General features: G+C 38.6%; 1 protein-coding gene across 1 annotated transcript in view; it reads left to right on the top strand.

Moving 5' to 3' along the window:
* The window catches only part of FGD5 (FYVE, RhoGEF and PH domain containing 5), a 78,341-nt gene extending 62,969 nt beyond the window's left edge, over positions 1 to 15,372 (top strand). Inside the window, exons 15-21 of the mRNA XM_038148920.1 lie at positions 4,206 to 4,305; positions 6,365 to 6,502; positions 7,599 to 7,701; positions 9,705 to 9,835; positions 11,518 to 11,646; positions 13,277 to 13,425; positions 14,147 to 15,372. Coding sequence (XP_038004848.1) covers positions 4,206 to 4,305; positions 6,365 to 6,502; positions 7,599 to 7,701; positions 9,705 to 9,835; positions 11,518 to 11,646; positions 13,277 to 13,425; positions 14,147 to 14,183 — 787 coding nt within the window. The 3' untranslated portion in view covers positions 14,184 to 15,372. The remainder of the gene's footprint in view (positions 1 to 4,205; positions 4,306 to 6,364; positions 6,503 to 7,598; positions 7,702 to 9,704; positions 9,836 to 11,517; positions 11,647 to 13,276; positions 13,426 to 14,146) is intronic.
* The last annotated feature ends 1,411 nt before the right edge of the window (positions 15,373 to 16,783 follow it).

A 16,783-nucleotide genomic window follows, 5' to 3' on the forward strand; every position in this document is an offset into this window, starting at 1 on the left:
CTAGAGCTGTATCTCTAGTCCAACCAGTACCCAAGACTGAGATGGTGTCTCATTCTTTTTTCACTAGTGTTTTTCAGTCTCCTATTGGTGACAGACAATGTCTGAGTACTTGATTACACAACAACAACATTCAACATTCATTATAAATGCAAGGCTCATAAACTGTAACTAATTCAGTTAATGTGCTCCCTAAAGACTAGAAGTTGGGTCTTGATAACATCTTAAAAAGAAAGGAAAGAAGCCTGGGTACTTTCCATTATCTTTCACATTATTTCCCTGCGACACTGGGAAGTCTGTTATATCTCCCTTTTATAAGTTCCCTTGTTAACCTCATACCTCTAGGGCTGCAAAACTCCTGAAGAAAATAGTAATTAGGTAATAGCATGCAACAGATATAAAAGTATTTAATAGTGCTTAAGCATCAAAGTCAAAATTAAACCTTACTGGCAACTTCATGGGTTTTTCTAATAAAAGGAATTTCACTAATTAGCTTATGTACTGCTAGTATTGATTGCAACTGGGAGTCAAGACCTCCGTCCTAGGATCCCAAGTCAGTACCAAAAAGAGATTGTAGATCAGTTTCTGATCAGAAGATAGCAGTGTACTGTATTTTTCATGGTTCTAGCCCAAAACTATCCCGCTAATTTACATACAGCTATAGCAGAAAGGTAACTGGTTTGTTTCCCACATGTAGCTTATTACAAAAGATATAGCACACTACAGTGGTATTAAAATTAATGCTTCCAAATAACAAGGTCTTCAGTGCTTTTAAGTACTGACTTTTGCACCATCAGTCTGCAACTACAGCATGCAACAGAATGCCTAGAAACACAGCCAACTTCCTAAATTACACAGTGCCAGAGAAAGACAGGGATGGCACTTTCTTACTCAGAATCAGAATTTGGAGCTCTCATCCTTCCCAGAGCACTTACCATCTGTGGGGAGTGCTCAGCTACCAGTTAAAGCCTTTTGGCCCATTTCCTTTTATAACCATAACCATATCTAAGATTTCCATAGACCTCCATACTCTTCACAATCCTCAAAATATACTCACGGTAATTATGAATTACCTGCCAATTATAAAAGCAAGATGTGTACAGTCCTTCTGTATTGTAGAGGGGAAATTCTGGTGTATGTCCCCTTTCCACAGACCAACTGAAGTTGTCATCCCTAGTGAGCAGCTTGGGATGCATTGCTTGCATTATTAGGATGTTTCTTTGCCTTTTGTACTTCTATCAAGTCCATGCTTAATTTGGATAAACGAAGTATGTGAGGCAACTGCAAGCTGTGTTTATTTGTAGATAGAACTAGGACCTGAGACTAAGGTTACCCTTCTGATAACAGACAGGCAGAGGCTGGGATAGAGCCCCTTCCCTCTCCTGGTGCTGCTCATTTTGTGACCAATCTGTCATAAGTCACCCAAGAACAGTTATTCCTCCTCCTTTTTGTACTGGCCGGCAGAGCTAATGAAGTATCAGTGAGCCCGTAGCCAGCACGCTCTCCTAACTCCATTGCACAACATCCTTGGCCTGTTACACTCACCAAAAGAAGCACCAAAGACAGAAAAAGTGCAGAAGGCTTCAAGTATCCCTAAAGACTGTATATTTTACTGCTCACACTGAGGGGCTGCACTATAGGCCAGTGGTTAACAACCAAAGTGCAAACCTCAAAGCCTTTATAATTGTATGAGACAAGGTGGGTGAACTGAGTAAATACAGCATGAATGCCAGGGACTAAAGGAAGTAGACCAAGGATGACCAAAGCTCAGAAGTCAGCATGGCTATATGAGCAGATAGCACTGTAAAGTCTTTCCATATCCTGCTGAAAATGGTTCATTCACCTGAAGAGCCATTTTATTGATTTAGCAGGGAGCTGCTAACAGATTTGAGCACAGCACCTTTATGGAGAAGGCTCATATGCTCTTATATCTTTATTTGCATTTCAAAAATATTAATCTTGGACACAGGTGTAACTCTGTGGTGCTTATATAAAATACCAGAGAAAATATTAGGAAAACACAGTCAATATTACCTCCTGAAATGCTAATTTAGAGTGATAGTGGTAGCACTCTGACAAAATCCTATCCTGATCCAATTTCTTTGTTCCGTGGATGTCCCCTGCTGTTTAGTGAAATGCAGTGGCAACTTGACCCCTCTTTCTGTTTGCTTAATGATGAATATATGAGCTGGCATGAATAACTGATAGCTCAGCACAGAAGATGCATCCCAAAAATCCCACAAGGACCAAATGTGGCAATGGTGGATCAAGGGCTGAGCTTCTCTGAGTGTCAGAGGTTCAGCAAAAACTCCACTGAGCCTTCATGCAAACAGTCAAATATCTAATTAAGAACAGACCTATGCAAATTGACATAATTGATCTTACTTATCAACATATGGGTGTTATTCCCACATTTAATCACTAAAAACCTGCAATTACTTCCTAGATATTTTTAATTGAGTGGAAAAGAGGCTGAAGGGGCCAGTTAGATATCTGACTCTTGCTAGCATGTTGTCCTTCTTACCTGTCTTTCCTAAAGTGGCTTTAATTTCCACCACTATATGGGCCATGATTTTCTTTGTGTTTCTTTTGGGTTTTTAAATCATATCTTAATTCTCAAGTGAAGAGAATTTCCATTAAAGAATTCGCAAGACAAATGTTTAAATCAGGAAAATCAGGACTTTTTTTGGTGTTTTCTAGGCAGTGGACATGATTGGTCTGGAAGATACAGACATCTTCAGATTTCTTAGAAAGTGTAATTTGACAGGTGGTAACTTTGGTAGTAATAAGGAGTGACTAGGCTAAATAGAGCTCCGAGCAACCTGGTCTAGGGAAAGGTGTCCCTGCCCATGGCATGAGATGATCTTTAAGGTCTCTTCCAACCTGCACCATTCTGGGATTCTATGACTAGTAGTGTGATTCTTGACAGACATGATCTCCTGTAACATAGCTCCTTGGCTTCCAGAGGAAGCTACCCAATTTGTAGTACATACACTAGCTCAGAGTTTCTGCTCCAGGCTTGTTGAATTTTGCACAGGCTGATGTTTGTCAGATAAGGGCTTATGCTTATAGTGCAGAGGGATGCCAAGTCAAAGATCATCAAGAAAATCTGGAAATCTGGCATTTCCTCTCTTTTTGTTCTCTTTTTTTTTTTTTTTTTTTTACAACCACAACACACAAGTTGTTCTCAGATGTCTTCTTTGGTGGTCTTCATGAGGACAGTGTGAGGAAATCACAGCTGAACAACAGCTGGCAATGATGCCACTGCTAATTTTTACAACAAAGTCTAGTGGATAGCTTTAATTTGAGTGGCTGGTATGATCTGGAAAGGGGAGACCACACTGAGTTGCATTTTCTCCTGTGACTGAGGCTAGAAACCACTAGAACTGTGCAGAGTTTCAGATGAACAGGAAGTGCACAGTTTGAAGTCACAGCAGAAAAAACCAGCTAAAACAGGCAGGATACCTCACAGCTGTAACAGAGCAAATGCATCTGTAAAATAACAGGAACCCACCCTGCTGGTGTTTGGGGAAAGCTGGACTAGCAGGGAAATGCGAAGTGCTTGCTGGTTTGCCTTGTCCACAGGGGGCATCTAGGGGCCAGTCTGGAGAATTACTGGCCTCCACGGGTAACTGCAACTCCAGGGAACACCCAGCTTCCTTCACTAATTGTTATCCTGGCTTCTTCTGTTCCAGGAGACTGGAGGTTGTGTGTGAAGAAGCTAAAGGAAAATTGAAACATTCACATCTCTACCATAGGCAATAAACTTCTGCATTTCCCAATATGCAATTCACCTAAGCAGCCCACCGTAGAGATGAGCATAAACATGCTTGCTTTGAGCAACCCATATATGCCAACATGCTGTGCACTAGAGTGCCTAAAAGATAGGGCAGACAAGGACAAAAAGAGACACTTCATATTGTCCTCTGTGATCTAGGATTGAGCAGCTTATAGCAAAGCCAGAGGCTACTTTGAAAATTTTTCTGGGCATTTGGTTCCTTCTCAGTCACAGTCCTAAGCATGGAGCTACACTAATCATCACTCTATATGTCCAACAGTCAGTTTTGTTCCTGGTCAGAAAATTACAAGTTCAGTGCAGTAGTGGGGAAAAGCAAACATTCATGAAGTGAAACTTTCCTCCTCTGATCAGTTTGTTTCAGTCCCTGCTGTACATGGCATTGACTGCTCTGCTGTATTTTATTCCACAGCTCTTGCTCAGAAAGAGATGACTGGTACAGCTGCATCACCAAACACATCCCAGATGACTGCAAAGCTCACAAGACTTCAACTTTCCACAGCAGCGTGGAGGTAAAAGGAGGCCAAATCTTTCAATACTTGAAAAGGGAAGGGAGAGAAAGACAGACATGAAAGGAGGAAGGTTGTACAATATGGAGTTCCTAGTAGCCATACATTTAAATAAGCATGCCAAGCTTGAACAATGAAACTCATCACAGCTCATGGGCCACCTCTGAAATATTAATCACACTCCATACTCTGTGACCTTTGCTTAATTCTTCTGGAGGAAGATTGTTTTGTCCTAAACAACAAACAAGTAGTGATTTTAGATTTATTAAAAATAGCTACAAACTTCATAGATTTAAAAGAAAAAAAAAAAGCTACGCATTAATTACACTAATATCATATACACAATAAAGTTGCTATCAGTGCAAACCCCATCAGCAATACTGAAATTATACCAGTGCGATTATGCATATTATCATCTCTTTTTTTTTTTTTCAGTTATTCTACTCCCAGTTAAGGAGGCAAAACCTGCATCTGATAAAAAGTAGAAAAGCTATTTTAGATTAAGTAGAGCCCCAGTTTTACTAAATAAGAAAGAGCGCTGGTGAGGCCACATCTGGAGTGCTGTGTCCAATGCTGGGCTCCTCAGTGTGGTGCATGGAAACCTTGGGAAGTGTCAAAAAAGGGACTAGAGCACCTCAGATAGGAGAAAAGGCTGAGAAAGCTGGGACTGTTTATCCAGGAGAAGGCTCAGGGAGCATCTACTGTATGAATATCTGGAGGGCACAAAGAATAAGAAGCCAGGCTCTTTCTCAGTGGTGTCTAGTGACAGGACTAGAGGCAGTGGCCACAAACTGAAACACAGGAAATTTCTTCAAACAGCAGCACACTTTTTCACCCTGAGGGCAACTGAGCACTGGCACCCAGGGTTGCCTGAGGAGGTTGTGGAGTCTCCATCCTTGGAGATGTTCAGAAGAACCCATACACAGTTCTTGCCAACTGCCACTATGTGGCTTTGCCTGAGCAGAGTAGTTGAACCAGGTGACCTTCAGAGTACCTTTCCAAATTCAACCATTTTATAAATTAATTTTTTAAAACCTCAAAAAGTAAAAGATGAATTTAAAAACAAATTGGGCTTTTTTTTCTGGCCTGTATCTAATCTACTTTTAAATACTTAACAGAAAAAAAATTTGAAATTAGTTGGTTTAGTAATCTAAACCAAATCCTTTTTCAACAAATGAAACAATAATTTATTTTGCATCTCTGCCATAAGCTTGGATATGCGCATGGAGAAACTTGGAGGAATTTGATTTGTCTGTGTTAGATCCTGTGTGTCAGCAGAAGTCTAATTTCCACACAGGAAACAATCCTTTAAAAGCACAAAAGTTTGTCCTCCTTGTGCCACATGCTGAGCTGTTGTGAAATGACAATGGGGCAGTCATAATACTTTGGTGCTGAACCTGAAGTAGCACACCTTATTAGCTTGCGTTCAGTTCCGCACCAGTCGTGCTCCCGGAGCTTGGAGCAAAGGCACCTGAACATCACTGCCATGTGGTGCATTTCAAGAACTAGGAACAGCAAATACATTTTCTAAAGCTGCTTACACATACTAAGATCAACCAGAAAGCATGGATTGGAGTGGGGTAAATTCATCTTTGGTTCTACTGTTTTCTTTATTCTCCCTTCCCTTATCACACAGCGGTCCCAAGGTGTAGTGACAGAGAGCTCAGGTGCTTTTTTTAATTGAAGGTTGTAGAGCTTTTTATGGATATTATTTCAAAAGCTGCTAACAAAAAGAAGCTTTTAAGTCATGTTCCTACCTGCAATTTTCATATGCAATTAGTTAGATACTTTTCTGATGTGGAAGAGTGTCATGTCAGGGCAAAAATAGATTTATGTGGATTTTACTTTTTGTGACTCTGGCTTTAACAGCAGTGTGTACTAATCTTTCAATACTGAAGCAGCTGTAGGTCACTTATATAAGTGCATTAAGAATGAGAAAATTTGGGGATCTTAGCAGGTGAAGGTAGACTGAAATGAGAGAATTATGTGTAATGCAAAAGGGCTGACTAAGTGGACTTATGAAGTGTGAATGCTTCTCCATTTATTCTTCTTTGATTTTAAGCTAAGGGAAAGGCTTGGAATACCCTTGGGTGAGAGACCTCCTACACTGGTGCCTGTGTCCCATGTCATGATGTGCATGAACTGTGGCTGTGACTTTACCCTCACTTTGAGGCGACATCATTGCCATGCCTGCGGGAAGGTAAGAGCTGTTTTAGCTTCTCAGGGGAGTTTTATTCACACCTCTAGGACACTGGCAGCCACTGCTGTAAATTTGTAAATCCTGAAAAATTGTAGCAACATCACAATCAGAAGTCAACTTCTTACAGAACCAGTGAGTGCTTTGCTAAATTAGCTGGTTAGGTTTCTAATGTTACTAGAAGGAATACCAGTAACCTTGCATTAAGGTCAAATTACCTCCCATAGGCTAGTTGTTAAAGGCTGACAGGGTAATTGTTGCTGAGTGCAGCCCTTGTATCTAACACACAGCTAGCTCTAGAGACAATGAAGAAATGGACTAAAAATACAGGCTCTGTTCTGGACCAGAGCAGTAGCACAACTGCTCCATGTCCTGTCCCTAATAACAGCTGGCAAAATGATCTTCCAAGGAAAGTGAAGAAACTCAGCAGCAGAGCATGGTTTAATCAATGACTGAAGGGAAGGTTTCCTCTGTGCTCTAAAGAGCTGTTGCCTTTTGCCCTAAATCTCATGGGTTCTATAAGCTTTCTTGGTTTTATCCCTTGACCTCTGACTAAAGAGATTTGCCTATATACATACACCTGCAGTCCTGTTTCAAACCACTGCTTTCTTTTAACCTGATTTTAAAATTTATTTTAATAAAACTACCAGCAATTTTTGATAGGATAAAAAAGCATTTAACCTAATCTTTTTTCCTAATTCCACTGAGAAAATCAATCTGTACATACACAGGGTTTGGAGGTGCACACAAACTTGTTTAAGAAAACAATGTTACTAACAAAGCTACAAAAAACAGAAGTCATATTAAAGTGGTCTTTCTGTGATTCAGTGGTAGGGAAGATGTAAATTCCTGGAGAGAAGGACACAGCAATGGTGTGCAACCAAATACAGTGACCAATTCTGCTTGCCTTACAACAGTGTAAAGCTACAGCAATCACATTTCAATCAGCAGGTGCTTCCTGACTGCCACAGATCCAGGAGAGAGTCATGTCTGGTCCATTATCCAACTTCCTCTCCCAGCCAGCTCAGGGGATTTGTTTTGTATGTGCATATCTCTAAACTTATATTGTATTTATGTGCCTCTCCTCTTGCTGAAACAGATTGTATGTCGAAATTGTTCAAGAAACAAGTACCCTATGAAGTACCTCAAAGATCAATCAGCCAAAGTCTGTGATAGCTGCTATGTGGAACTTAAGAAAAGAGGTAAGATTCCTTCATTCTTGACAAAATTGACCAATATATTTCCTGCTTGTATAATGGGGATGATTTAGGACCTGCCTTCTCTATTGTGTTTTGTTAAATAGTACTCCTCATTTCAAGTTTGAGCCATGTGTACTGAGGTTCTGGGAGAGCCAGGCTGTATAGCAGCTAAAACTGTTTAGTGAGCCATAAAATCAAGTTTAGCAAACTGTTTTTTCAGACTGGAACAGGGGAAACTTAGGTTAGCTCTACAGAAGAAATTCTTTGCTCATAGGGTGATGAGGCACTGGCACAGGTTTCCTGGAGAAGCTGCAGCTGCCCTGCCCCTTGGAAGTGTTCCAGGCCAGGTTAGATGGACCTTGAAGCAACCTGGTCTAGTGAAAGGCATCCCTGCCCATGGCAGGGGATGGAATGAGATGAAGTTTAAGGTCTCTTCCGACTCAAACCATTCTGGGATTCTATGAGTATAAGCCAGTTCTCTGAGACCTCCCCTGGCCTTTTGATAAACCAGAATAATGATAAAAACAATGTCCTACGAGGAGCAGCTGAGGACTGAGTTTGTCTCCTTTGACGATAAGGAGTCTGGAAGGTGACCTCATTGCTCTCTGCAGCTTCCTGAGGAGGGGACATGGAAACAGTAGTGCTGATCTCTTCTGCCTCTGCTCCAGTGACAAGACACATGAAAAAGATTGAGCACTTCAGCAGGGAAGGTTCTGACTTGTCATGAGGAACCTTTATTTTACCAGAGGGTGGCCAAACATGGAACAGGCTTTCTAGAGAGGTGGTCTATACCTCCTGCCTCTCAGTGTTTAAGAGACATTTAAACAATGCCCTTAATAACACGTTTTAATGTTTGGGCAACCCTTAATTGGTCAAGCAATTGGACTAGATTGTTGTAGATTCTTCGTAACTGAACTATTTTATTCTGTGATGTAATTATAGGTGATAACTATTCCCTGTCATTTCTAATTAATTATCCATTAAAATAAAACATGTCTTTGAGGTTCTTTATTGTCCTCATCCGTGTTGAGGCTTTTACAAAACTAAGTACTGAGGCTAAGTGCAGAGTCACTAAGAGCTGTTCTAGAAGGCGAGTTTATCTAGTTACAGATGAAAGTGTGAATTCAAAGCAGAAGAGCTACTGCCTACCTAGAACTGCCTATCCTACTATATAAGTCTCTTCTGATATAAGTACACATTCAAATAAAAGACAAAAAGGGGAGAGGGGTTACACATATATGAACAGAGAGTGAACAGGAAATAATTTTCTTGCACAACTACTCATGTAGAGTCTCTAAAAGTAAGCTTACTACATTGCCAGGAAAAAAACGGCGTGAACAAATGAAGTTTCATTTTTCCCTTCTGATTAAAGAAATTCACGCTAGCCAAGAAAGCACGTAAACAGATGCTGTCACAACAGCCAAAAAAGCATTCCTGAGCCAATGTGCATCCAGAAAGAGTAACTCAGATTTGTGCTAAACTAGTGCCGTGCTTTACTAAGAGCTTTCAAATAATGTGTTGCCAGAAGTCAAATCATGAAGATATGAACTCAGACATGGGGGCCTAATGGAAATTTTCAGATACTGAATAACTGTCTCCCATGTACAATTCAAAGAGAATGAATGGTTCATACAGAAAGAATGTTGCATTACTGAATTTATCCTGGAAAGGTGTTACAGAACATAAAGGAGAAAGATGTCCAAGCCATTTGCTTAATGCTCATTTTAAATAAGAGGACAACAAGCTGTGTTTTGTGCTTTGTCAGCTTTCTTGCAGGCCTTTTCAAGAAACTTTAGGTTACTACGATTAACTGAGGGTGCCATGAAGCCCGCTCATCAGACCTAAAAAGGTGATTTGAAAGAAAGGCTAAAATAAAAACTGTGTATAGAGGAGGCATTGCATGTTCCTTAGTTATTTAAATTTGTGTATCATGTCTCTACCCTAGCCTGATATATACCAACTTATCCATTTCCCCCTTCCCTTTCTGAATTTTCTTAATCTTGCAGAGCGGCCACTAAGTGTGAGCTTCCCTCCAGCTTCATCTAGGTGTTCAAGCAGTGCCTTCTCCTCTGTTTTCCACAATATTCATTATTCATCTTTTAAGAAACAGAAGAAAATCCCTTCAGCTCTCATGGAGGTAGGAACCAAGTTGCCTGAGAAAGGCAAGGAACTATAGAAAACTGTGTGCTCATATTTCAGCAGCTATGATTTTAAATTATGCTGTGTGCAGCAGGCTCAGCACATGCCTTGGTTTATTTTCATCAAGCAATTTCTTTCTTTTGCTTTTCACAGTAGTGTTCACAAAAATACTCTGAGCTCTAAAGATACCACAGAAGTGTCTTGAGCCCACTGAGAGAGTGGGAGTGTATGGTACTTTAATTTGCTCATCAGCCTATGAAGTCTTGAAAAAACTAAAATGCTTTCAAAGTACTAGACAGAACAAGAGGGCAGATCAACAGAGCACGATATACTGTTCACCAGTTGCCTTTCTTAAGGAGACCCTTACTTCTGAAATCTTACTTTGATTTAAAGAGAAATAAAATAACACTTACTCTAGGAAATAGACTTAGTGAATAGGCCTTGCCAGTCAATTCAAGAGCATACATGTTTCACCAGGCACTTTCCCTCCAGCTCAAGCAAAACTATTTCATAGCAAATGGGTAAAATCTTGACTTCACCAATGTAAACACAATTCCCACCAATTTCAATGGGGCCATGATTTCTCCAATTGTGTTAGTTTTCTTTCCAGGAAGAAGGTGCCAATCATGTTGATGATTGATTCTAGGTAGCTAAACTGCCCAATGAACTTAAGTACAGTAAGGTACTCCCATTTCTGCAGGCATTTATCATTGTATTAAAGAGACTAGGGTGCAAACATCTTGCTGAACTCATTGTGCAGTCAAGACACTGGAATTTCTTGAGGTTTGTTCATGAAACTGTGCCAAAGACACAAGCATGTAATACAAACACACAAATTGAGTACTAAAAGAACTAGCAGGAAGAATTTCAACCCCATGAGGAAAAAAGCATCACCTTTCTATCCACAGGGAAGCAGCACATCTTTATTAACATGAACTATCTCACAATAGCATTACTCTATGTCCTGGAACATTTCTGTTCTGCTGCAAAACACTGCTATATTAATTCTCAGTCATCTCTTTGTATCACTGTTACAAAAGCTGGTTTTGAATCTCTGCCCTTTGTTTCCAAATCCAATACTACTACAGTTTACTCCTGCAACTAATGATGTACACTGCATTCTATGAGTGCATGCATATAGTTTCATCTACTCAAAACCTGTATTTTTAAGAACATTAAGCCCTTAGACCTCAAAATATTTCTATAAGAGGAGCAAATCTTCTCAGAAATATTATTTCAAAAATGAAACCAAGTCATTAACTAAGTGATTAACATAAATTAATATAAAAACACAGCAAGGCCCTATATATACCTACGTCTTAAAAGTGTTCAGCCACAAGACTGTAATTCACTTCTGGAAGCATGTACTTTTAAAATATGAGAAGCACCCAAAAACGACCAGATATGGGAAAAGGGACAAGTTTGGCTTTTCAGAACACAACTGTAATCTTACTGACCTCAGTAATAACTCAACTGCATGTTTTCCATTAGAGTAATTGAGAATTAAGTTTAACTATAAATATTCAAACAGTTTAAAAGAACCATAGTATCATGCTTATATTTTTTCTGTATCAATACTTTTAAGGTTTCACTTAGTGGTTGATGTGATGCAAACATGCCTGATCAGGAGGGGAAAAAACTTAACTATTACAAATCCTCATTTCTCCTACCATGCTCCAGGTGGCAGCCTCGGGAGAGGGAGCTACCATCAGTGGTTACCTCAGCAGATGTAAGGGAGGCAAAAGACACTGGAAGAAACGCTGGTTTGTTATCAAAGGCAAAGTCCTCTACACCTACACAGCAAACGAGGTACTGTGCAATCTGTCTTGAAATAGTTTTCTATCAGACTCCTTCTTTACTTCCTACAGGCAGGGAAAGGTATAAATGGTAGTTCTTCCAAATACATGCTTCTGAGACCTGGTCCTAGCAGACTGACTCGGTCACAATCCTAGCTGGACCTGTCGCATTCTGCCCTTCATTATTTAGTTTCTTATTATTCATACTATTATAAATTGTCAACCACTGGGAACCTTAACATACATATTTACACCTAAAGACTTCAAGATCCTTCAGTGTTCTCTGGTGCACATAGTAACTGTCACATATTTTTATATAGAGAGAATACTATGATCCATTCTGGGTGGGGAGGAGAATCTTGTAGTTTAGCAAATATAAATAAGACATGCTTGCCCTACTAGCACCAAGAGGGAAAGACAGGAGGCAGAAGTGAGAAAAATGCCTTCTGTGTTGGCCTGCAAGCTCTTCCTTGCAGTCAAGGAGACTGGGTATCAGCTAGATCATTTTTATGTATTTTATCCCTTTTCTTATTATATAATAGCTTAATACAGATAAACTTGAAATGTGATATAAAGCTTGGTTATAATTGATAGATTTCATAAGCAAAACCATAAAAATTAATTTTGCTTAAATAAAGGATATAGAATGCAAAAACCTGTCAAAGCAATGCTTGGTACTTTAAGCGTTTAGAATACTTTGCAAACATCAGATATTTAAACTTGCATCACCATCACCCCTGTGATGGTTACATGAACCAATGTTATCCCCTTTAAACAGATGAGGAGATTGAGTCACAAAATGATTCATGGCCAAAGCCAGAAGTTCAGACCATTAGCATCAAATTCTGTATCCAACCTTACCTCTTTTAACCTTAAAAGTGATTATTTCTGGTTCAGCAATAGGAAAAAAGCAACAATGGGTTACTTTACATTCTTAGACTGCAATTTACCTTCTAAAAGCAGAGGCAAAAACAATATACACATATAATCTACCTCAATATAGTGACCAAAACTGCAGCTATCAGTAACAGCTAAACCACAATTTCATTAAGGCTTATGGTGTCTTTAACTCGTACAAAGCTGTGTCTGCCAAGCAAAATTCATGGAAGTATCTTGGGAGTAAATTAATGATTAATTGCATTACTAACTAGGAAATTTCCAAGCAGCCTTTTGGAAAACATGTGCACTGCTTGAGAAAGAGCAGATTTCTAAAAAAGTCCCTAGTGCTGTGAAAAGAAATGACAAGGTACCAAAAGAACCACTACTGGCAGGCAGCAAATAAAAATAATTGAAAGAAACATAACTGGAAGCGAGTCTCAGGTTTTCAGAACTGCTGCTGTACTCTTAGTAATCTCAAGTTTGCCTCCTGAACCATAATGTCAAAGGCAGCCATCAAAGGAATGCCTAATTTGACCTTCACGGCCATGTGGATGAACATGAAGAACTGGACTTTGTGAGCTGTTATTCAAGACTCAGACTAGATAAAACGTTTGCACTGCTCCTGTTTGGGTTAAAAGCCATGCATCAAGCAGACCATCCACACTTCTGACTCTCACCGAGAGGTTGTATCATTTGCTTTGCAGAAAGAGCCTTCAAACTGTTGCAAGTCTTCTCTACATTTTGGTTCACTTCTTTACTTTCAGGACAAAGTTGCTACAGAAAGTTTGCCTTTGTTGGGTTTCACCATTGCCCCAGAAAAGGAGGAAGGAAGCATGGATACAGTTTTTCATCTCTACCACAAGCAGACGCTCTTTTATAGCTTCCGAGCAGATGATAACAATTCAGCACACAGGTATGGGGAGAGACTTCCACATTAGCCAGTGAGCTTATGTGGGGATTTTTCCCTCCTTCATTTCAGAACGCCTTTGTAACAGATGAAACAAACAGCTTTCAGAATTTTGATTAAGCCAGAATGCATGTGACTGGCCTGACTGACATTAAAAATCTACCTGCTACTTTTCAGCTCCTTCAGGAAGGAGAATTTGCTCCCTTCTGTAGGTAAAGAGGAGACTGAGACTCAAGAGTCATAGATAGAAGTCTGTCAAAAGTGATTACTGTAGAAAAACTTACATTTTATATGTTAAATTTACCCATTTCTTAGTTTTCTCATCTGCAAATAATTGTTTGGATTTCCCATTCTAATGTTACTGCTTTCACATAATAAGATAGTCACAAAATTTGTAATAAAAATGCAGCACTCCAAGACACACAGAAAAAGAAACGAGTATTTATAGGAGGTTTTGTTGCTTTAAATCATGCTTCACCAGATTCATCTTTCCTATTCTAAGAAAGCATTATCTTTAAGATTTGACAAGAAATGACTGGTCAAGATTGTACTAGAAAGCAAGAGTCCCGGTACTCAGCTCCCTGCTTTAATCACAGAACTATTGTTCCTCATTAGAGCTGGGATGGAAAATATAGTCGTCTTCATGCTTTATGTTCCTAAAGTACTTATTTTTCTTAAAATGAAAAAAAAAATTTGTATGCACATTTTTCTTTCCTCTACTTTTTAGGTGGATTGAAGCCATGGAAGAAGCATCCATATTATAGCAGCTTTCACTCAATGAACTTGGAATACATTCTCAGATTTCTATATATTTCCAGCAACCCTCTTCTGACTTACAAAACTGAACAGTGTATTTCAGGCCCACTGGCCACACACACTGGATCTGAACTGTTTCCAGCTTGCTCTTTTTCTTCCTTCTTCTTACATACACATTGTTGCAAATGAAAATATCAAAATAAGAGATTATTTATGGTGATCTTTATGTCTGTGCAAGTTCAGCCTATACTATTGTGCAAGTTCAGCCTATACTATAAGCTTCTGTTCTGATCCCACAGTAAACTAAGTCTAACATCAAGACCAGAAAATACATGGAAATATTGACTACAGTAAGTAACAAACTCAGTTTTACTTATTCCAGAGCACTATTGTATTTCATTGGGTTGGTTTAGATGTCTACTGTGACATGAGAAACAATGCAGTAAACAACAAATGATCATTTAAAGCACTTTATCATTTTTTATTGAACTACAGCTTCATTTTCTTCATGTTTCTAAGGTGTTCTGTGGCCTGATTTATAACTTGTCCATTAACAGGCACCAGCATGAAATTATGCCCTGCATATGCTAAATTGCTTCCACAGAAAATGAAGGAAAAACACAATTTACCTGGTCTACCAACACTTCACTGACTATGATCCAACATAGTTACTTACTATCAATTTGTAATTTTACACAAATCGCCATATAATTTATGTTAAAGGTTTAGTTTTGTATCACTGCAGTATTTTGAAATGCACTCCAGTAACTCTACAGAGCCAGATGCTGAATTATATCTCTCTAAATACTTCAGACTCAAACCCAAAGGTTATTTTTAATTTATTATTAAACTACGGACAGTTTTTATTTAACACAGCTACCTAGTAGTGTTAAGATTGTTATCATCTATTTAAATACTATATCTTTATTTTCAAATTTCCTGTTGTTTCTGCTGTTCTTGTTATGAAAAATGTCATCAAAAGCTTAAGCCACATAACCAGCACAGCATTTGAAATATGCTGGGTGGACTGAAATGCACTTGTCTGAACCTGCTCTGCTGGAGTCATTTGGAACTCCTGTGGCCACACCTGTCCTATGTCAGACTGCTGTGGTGTTTTACACCAGCTGAGGATACAGATCTCTGGAGTTTGGGGGGTGGGGTTTTTTGTTTGGTTTTTTTGTTGGGGGGGGGGTTTGGTTTTTGATTTTTTTTGTTGTTGTTGTTTTTGTTTGGTTTGATGTGGGGGGTTTTTTTTGTTGTTGGTTTTGCTTTGTTTTGTTGTTTTGGTTATTGTTGTTGCGGTGGGGTTTTTTAGTGTTTTGGGTGGGAGTTTTTATAAAGAAGATTGAGAAGTGATGTTCTAGTCATTGCAATACAGTGGTTTTGTCCTCAGTCATAATATTTAACTGAGGAACAGAATTGCATCTATGATTAAAATATATCTTTGTATAAAAATAACATGCTCAAGAATTTACTTACATTAAATTATATTGGTGGGAATTTTTATTACTTTTATTTTTCTCTTTCTTCAAGAAACTTAATGGAGATCTGAATTTTTGACCCTAACAAATTTTTTAGAATTTTCCATATTTTTAAAGGTCTATAATATGTATCCAAATGGTAAGGTAGATCAGTTTATCACCTGGATAAACAAGCTTAAAGAAACAAATACACATCTACCACTAAATAAAAAGGTCATTTTTGTTTGTTTTTTTTTTTTTTGATACATCTGACTCTGACCATTCCATTAAGCATATATTATCATGTGCAAACAGAAACCAAGAATGAGAAAAATAAAACTTTTGTATTCCTTAGTTAACAGATGAACAGCAAGGTTAACTTTGTTTCATGTAAGAGCCATGGCCTTGCTACCAATACACTGTAAATGTTTATCCCCCCTTGAAAACATTTTGCACTGACAAGAAAAATAAGACAGCATTGAATACAGAGCAAGATCTCTAATCATGGTTTGAAACAAAACAAAACTCACTACAGAATGACAATATTATGAAGATTTAGGTGCTGACATGTAGTGACTGTTGTATGAAGCTTTCAGTTAGAAGCAGGAAATGAACGTGAAAATATTTTGTAAAAAATAATATACAGTGCTATTAAACATTGGTTTAAGTAATGTAGAGAAATAAAGGAGCAAAACATAACTGCAGTTCTACAGGCTTTTCCTTTACACCATTATTACCTTCTTTAATTCCAGCTTTGCAGTTCCAGTTACTGTTAACAGACACTTGCCTATTAAACAGTTCTCTGACAAATAAGGAAAAGCATCAAACCAGAAGATGGTACTGGAGGCCTTCTGGTAGAAACAGGATTTAGACCTAATTGGTACGATGACATGTTTCAATCACACTGATTTACCTTCTGTAAAACCCATCTACTTTACCTCATCTTGACTTCAGTTAAGACATATACAAATGGTCTCAATGCAGCATAAAGAGGGGGAAAAAAAAGAAAATGTCCTCACAATTTCAGTCCTACTGTTAACTGAATTTGAGCAAAGCTAAGCACCAGAGACAGAATTTTTAATTTCAGAGTTAACCTAGTAATCGCCTTTTAGAAAATGCTAACATTAAAATAGAGGTCTATACTCGGT

This window comes from Motacilla alba, chromosome 12, assembly GCF_015832195.1.
Source record: "Motacilla alba alba isolate MOTALB_02 chromosome 12, Motacilla_alba_V1.0_pri, whole genome shotgun sequence".
In the NCBI taxonomy this organism is placed as follows: Eukaryota; Metazoa; Chordata; class Aves; order Passeriformes; family Motacillidae; genus Motacilla; species Motacilla alba.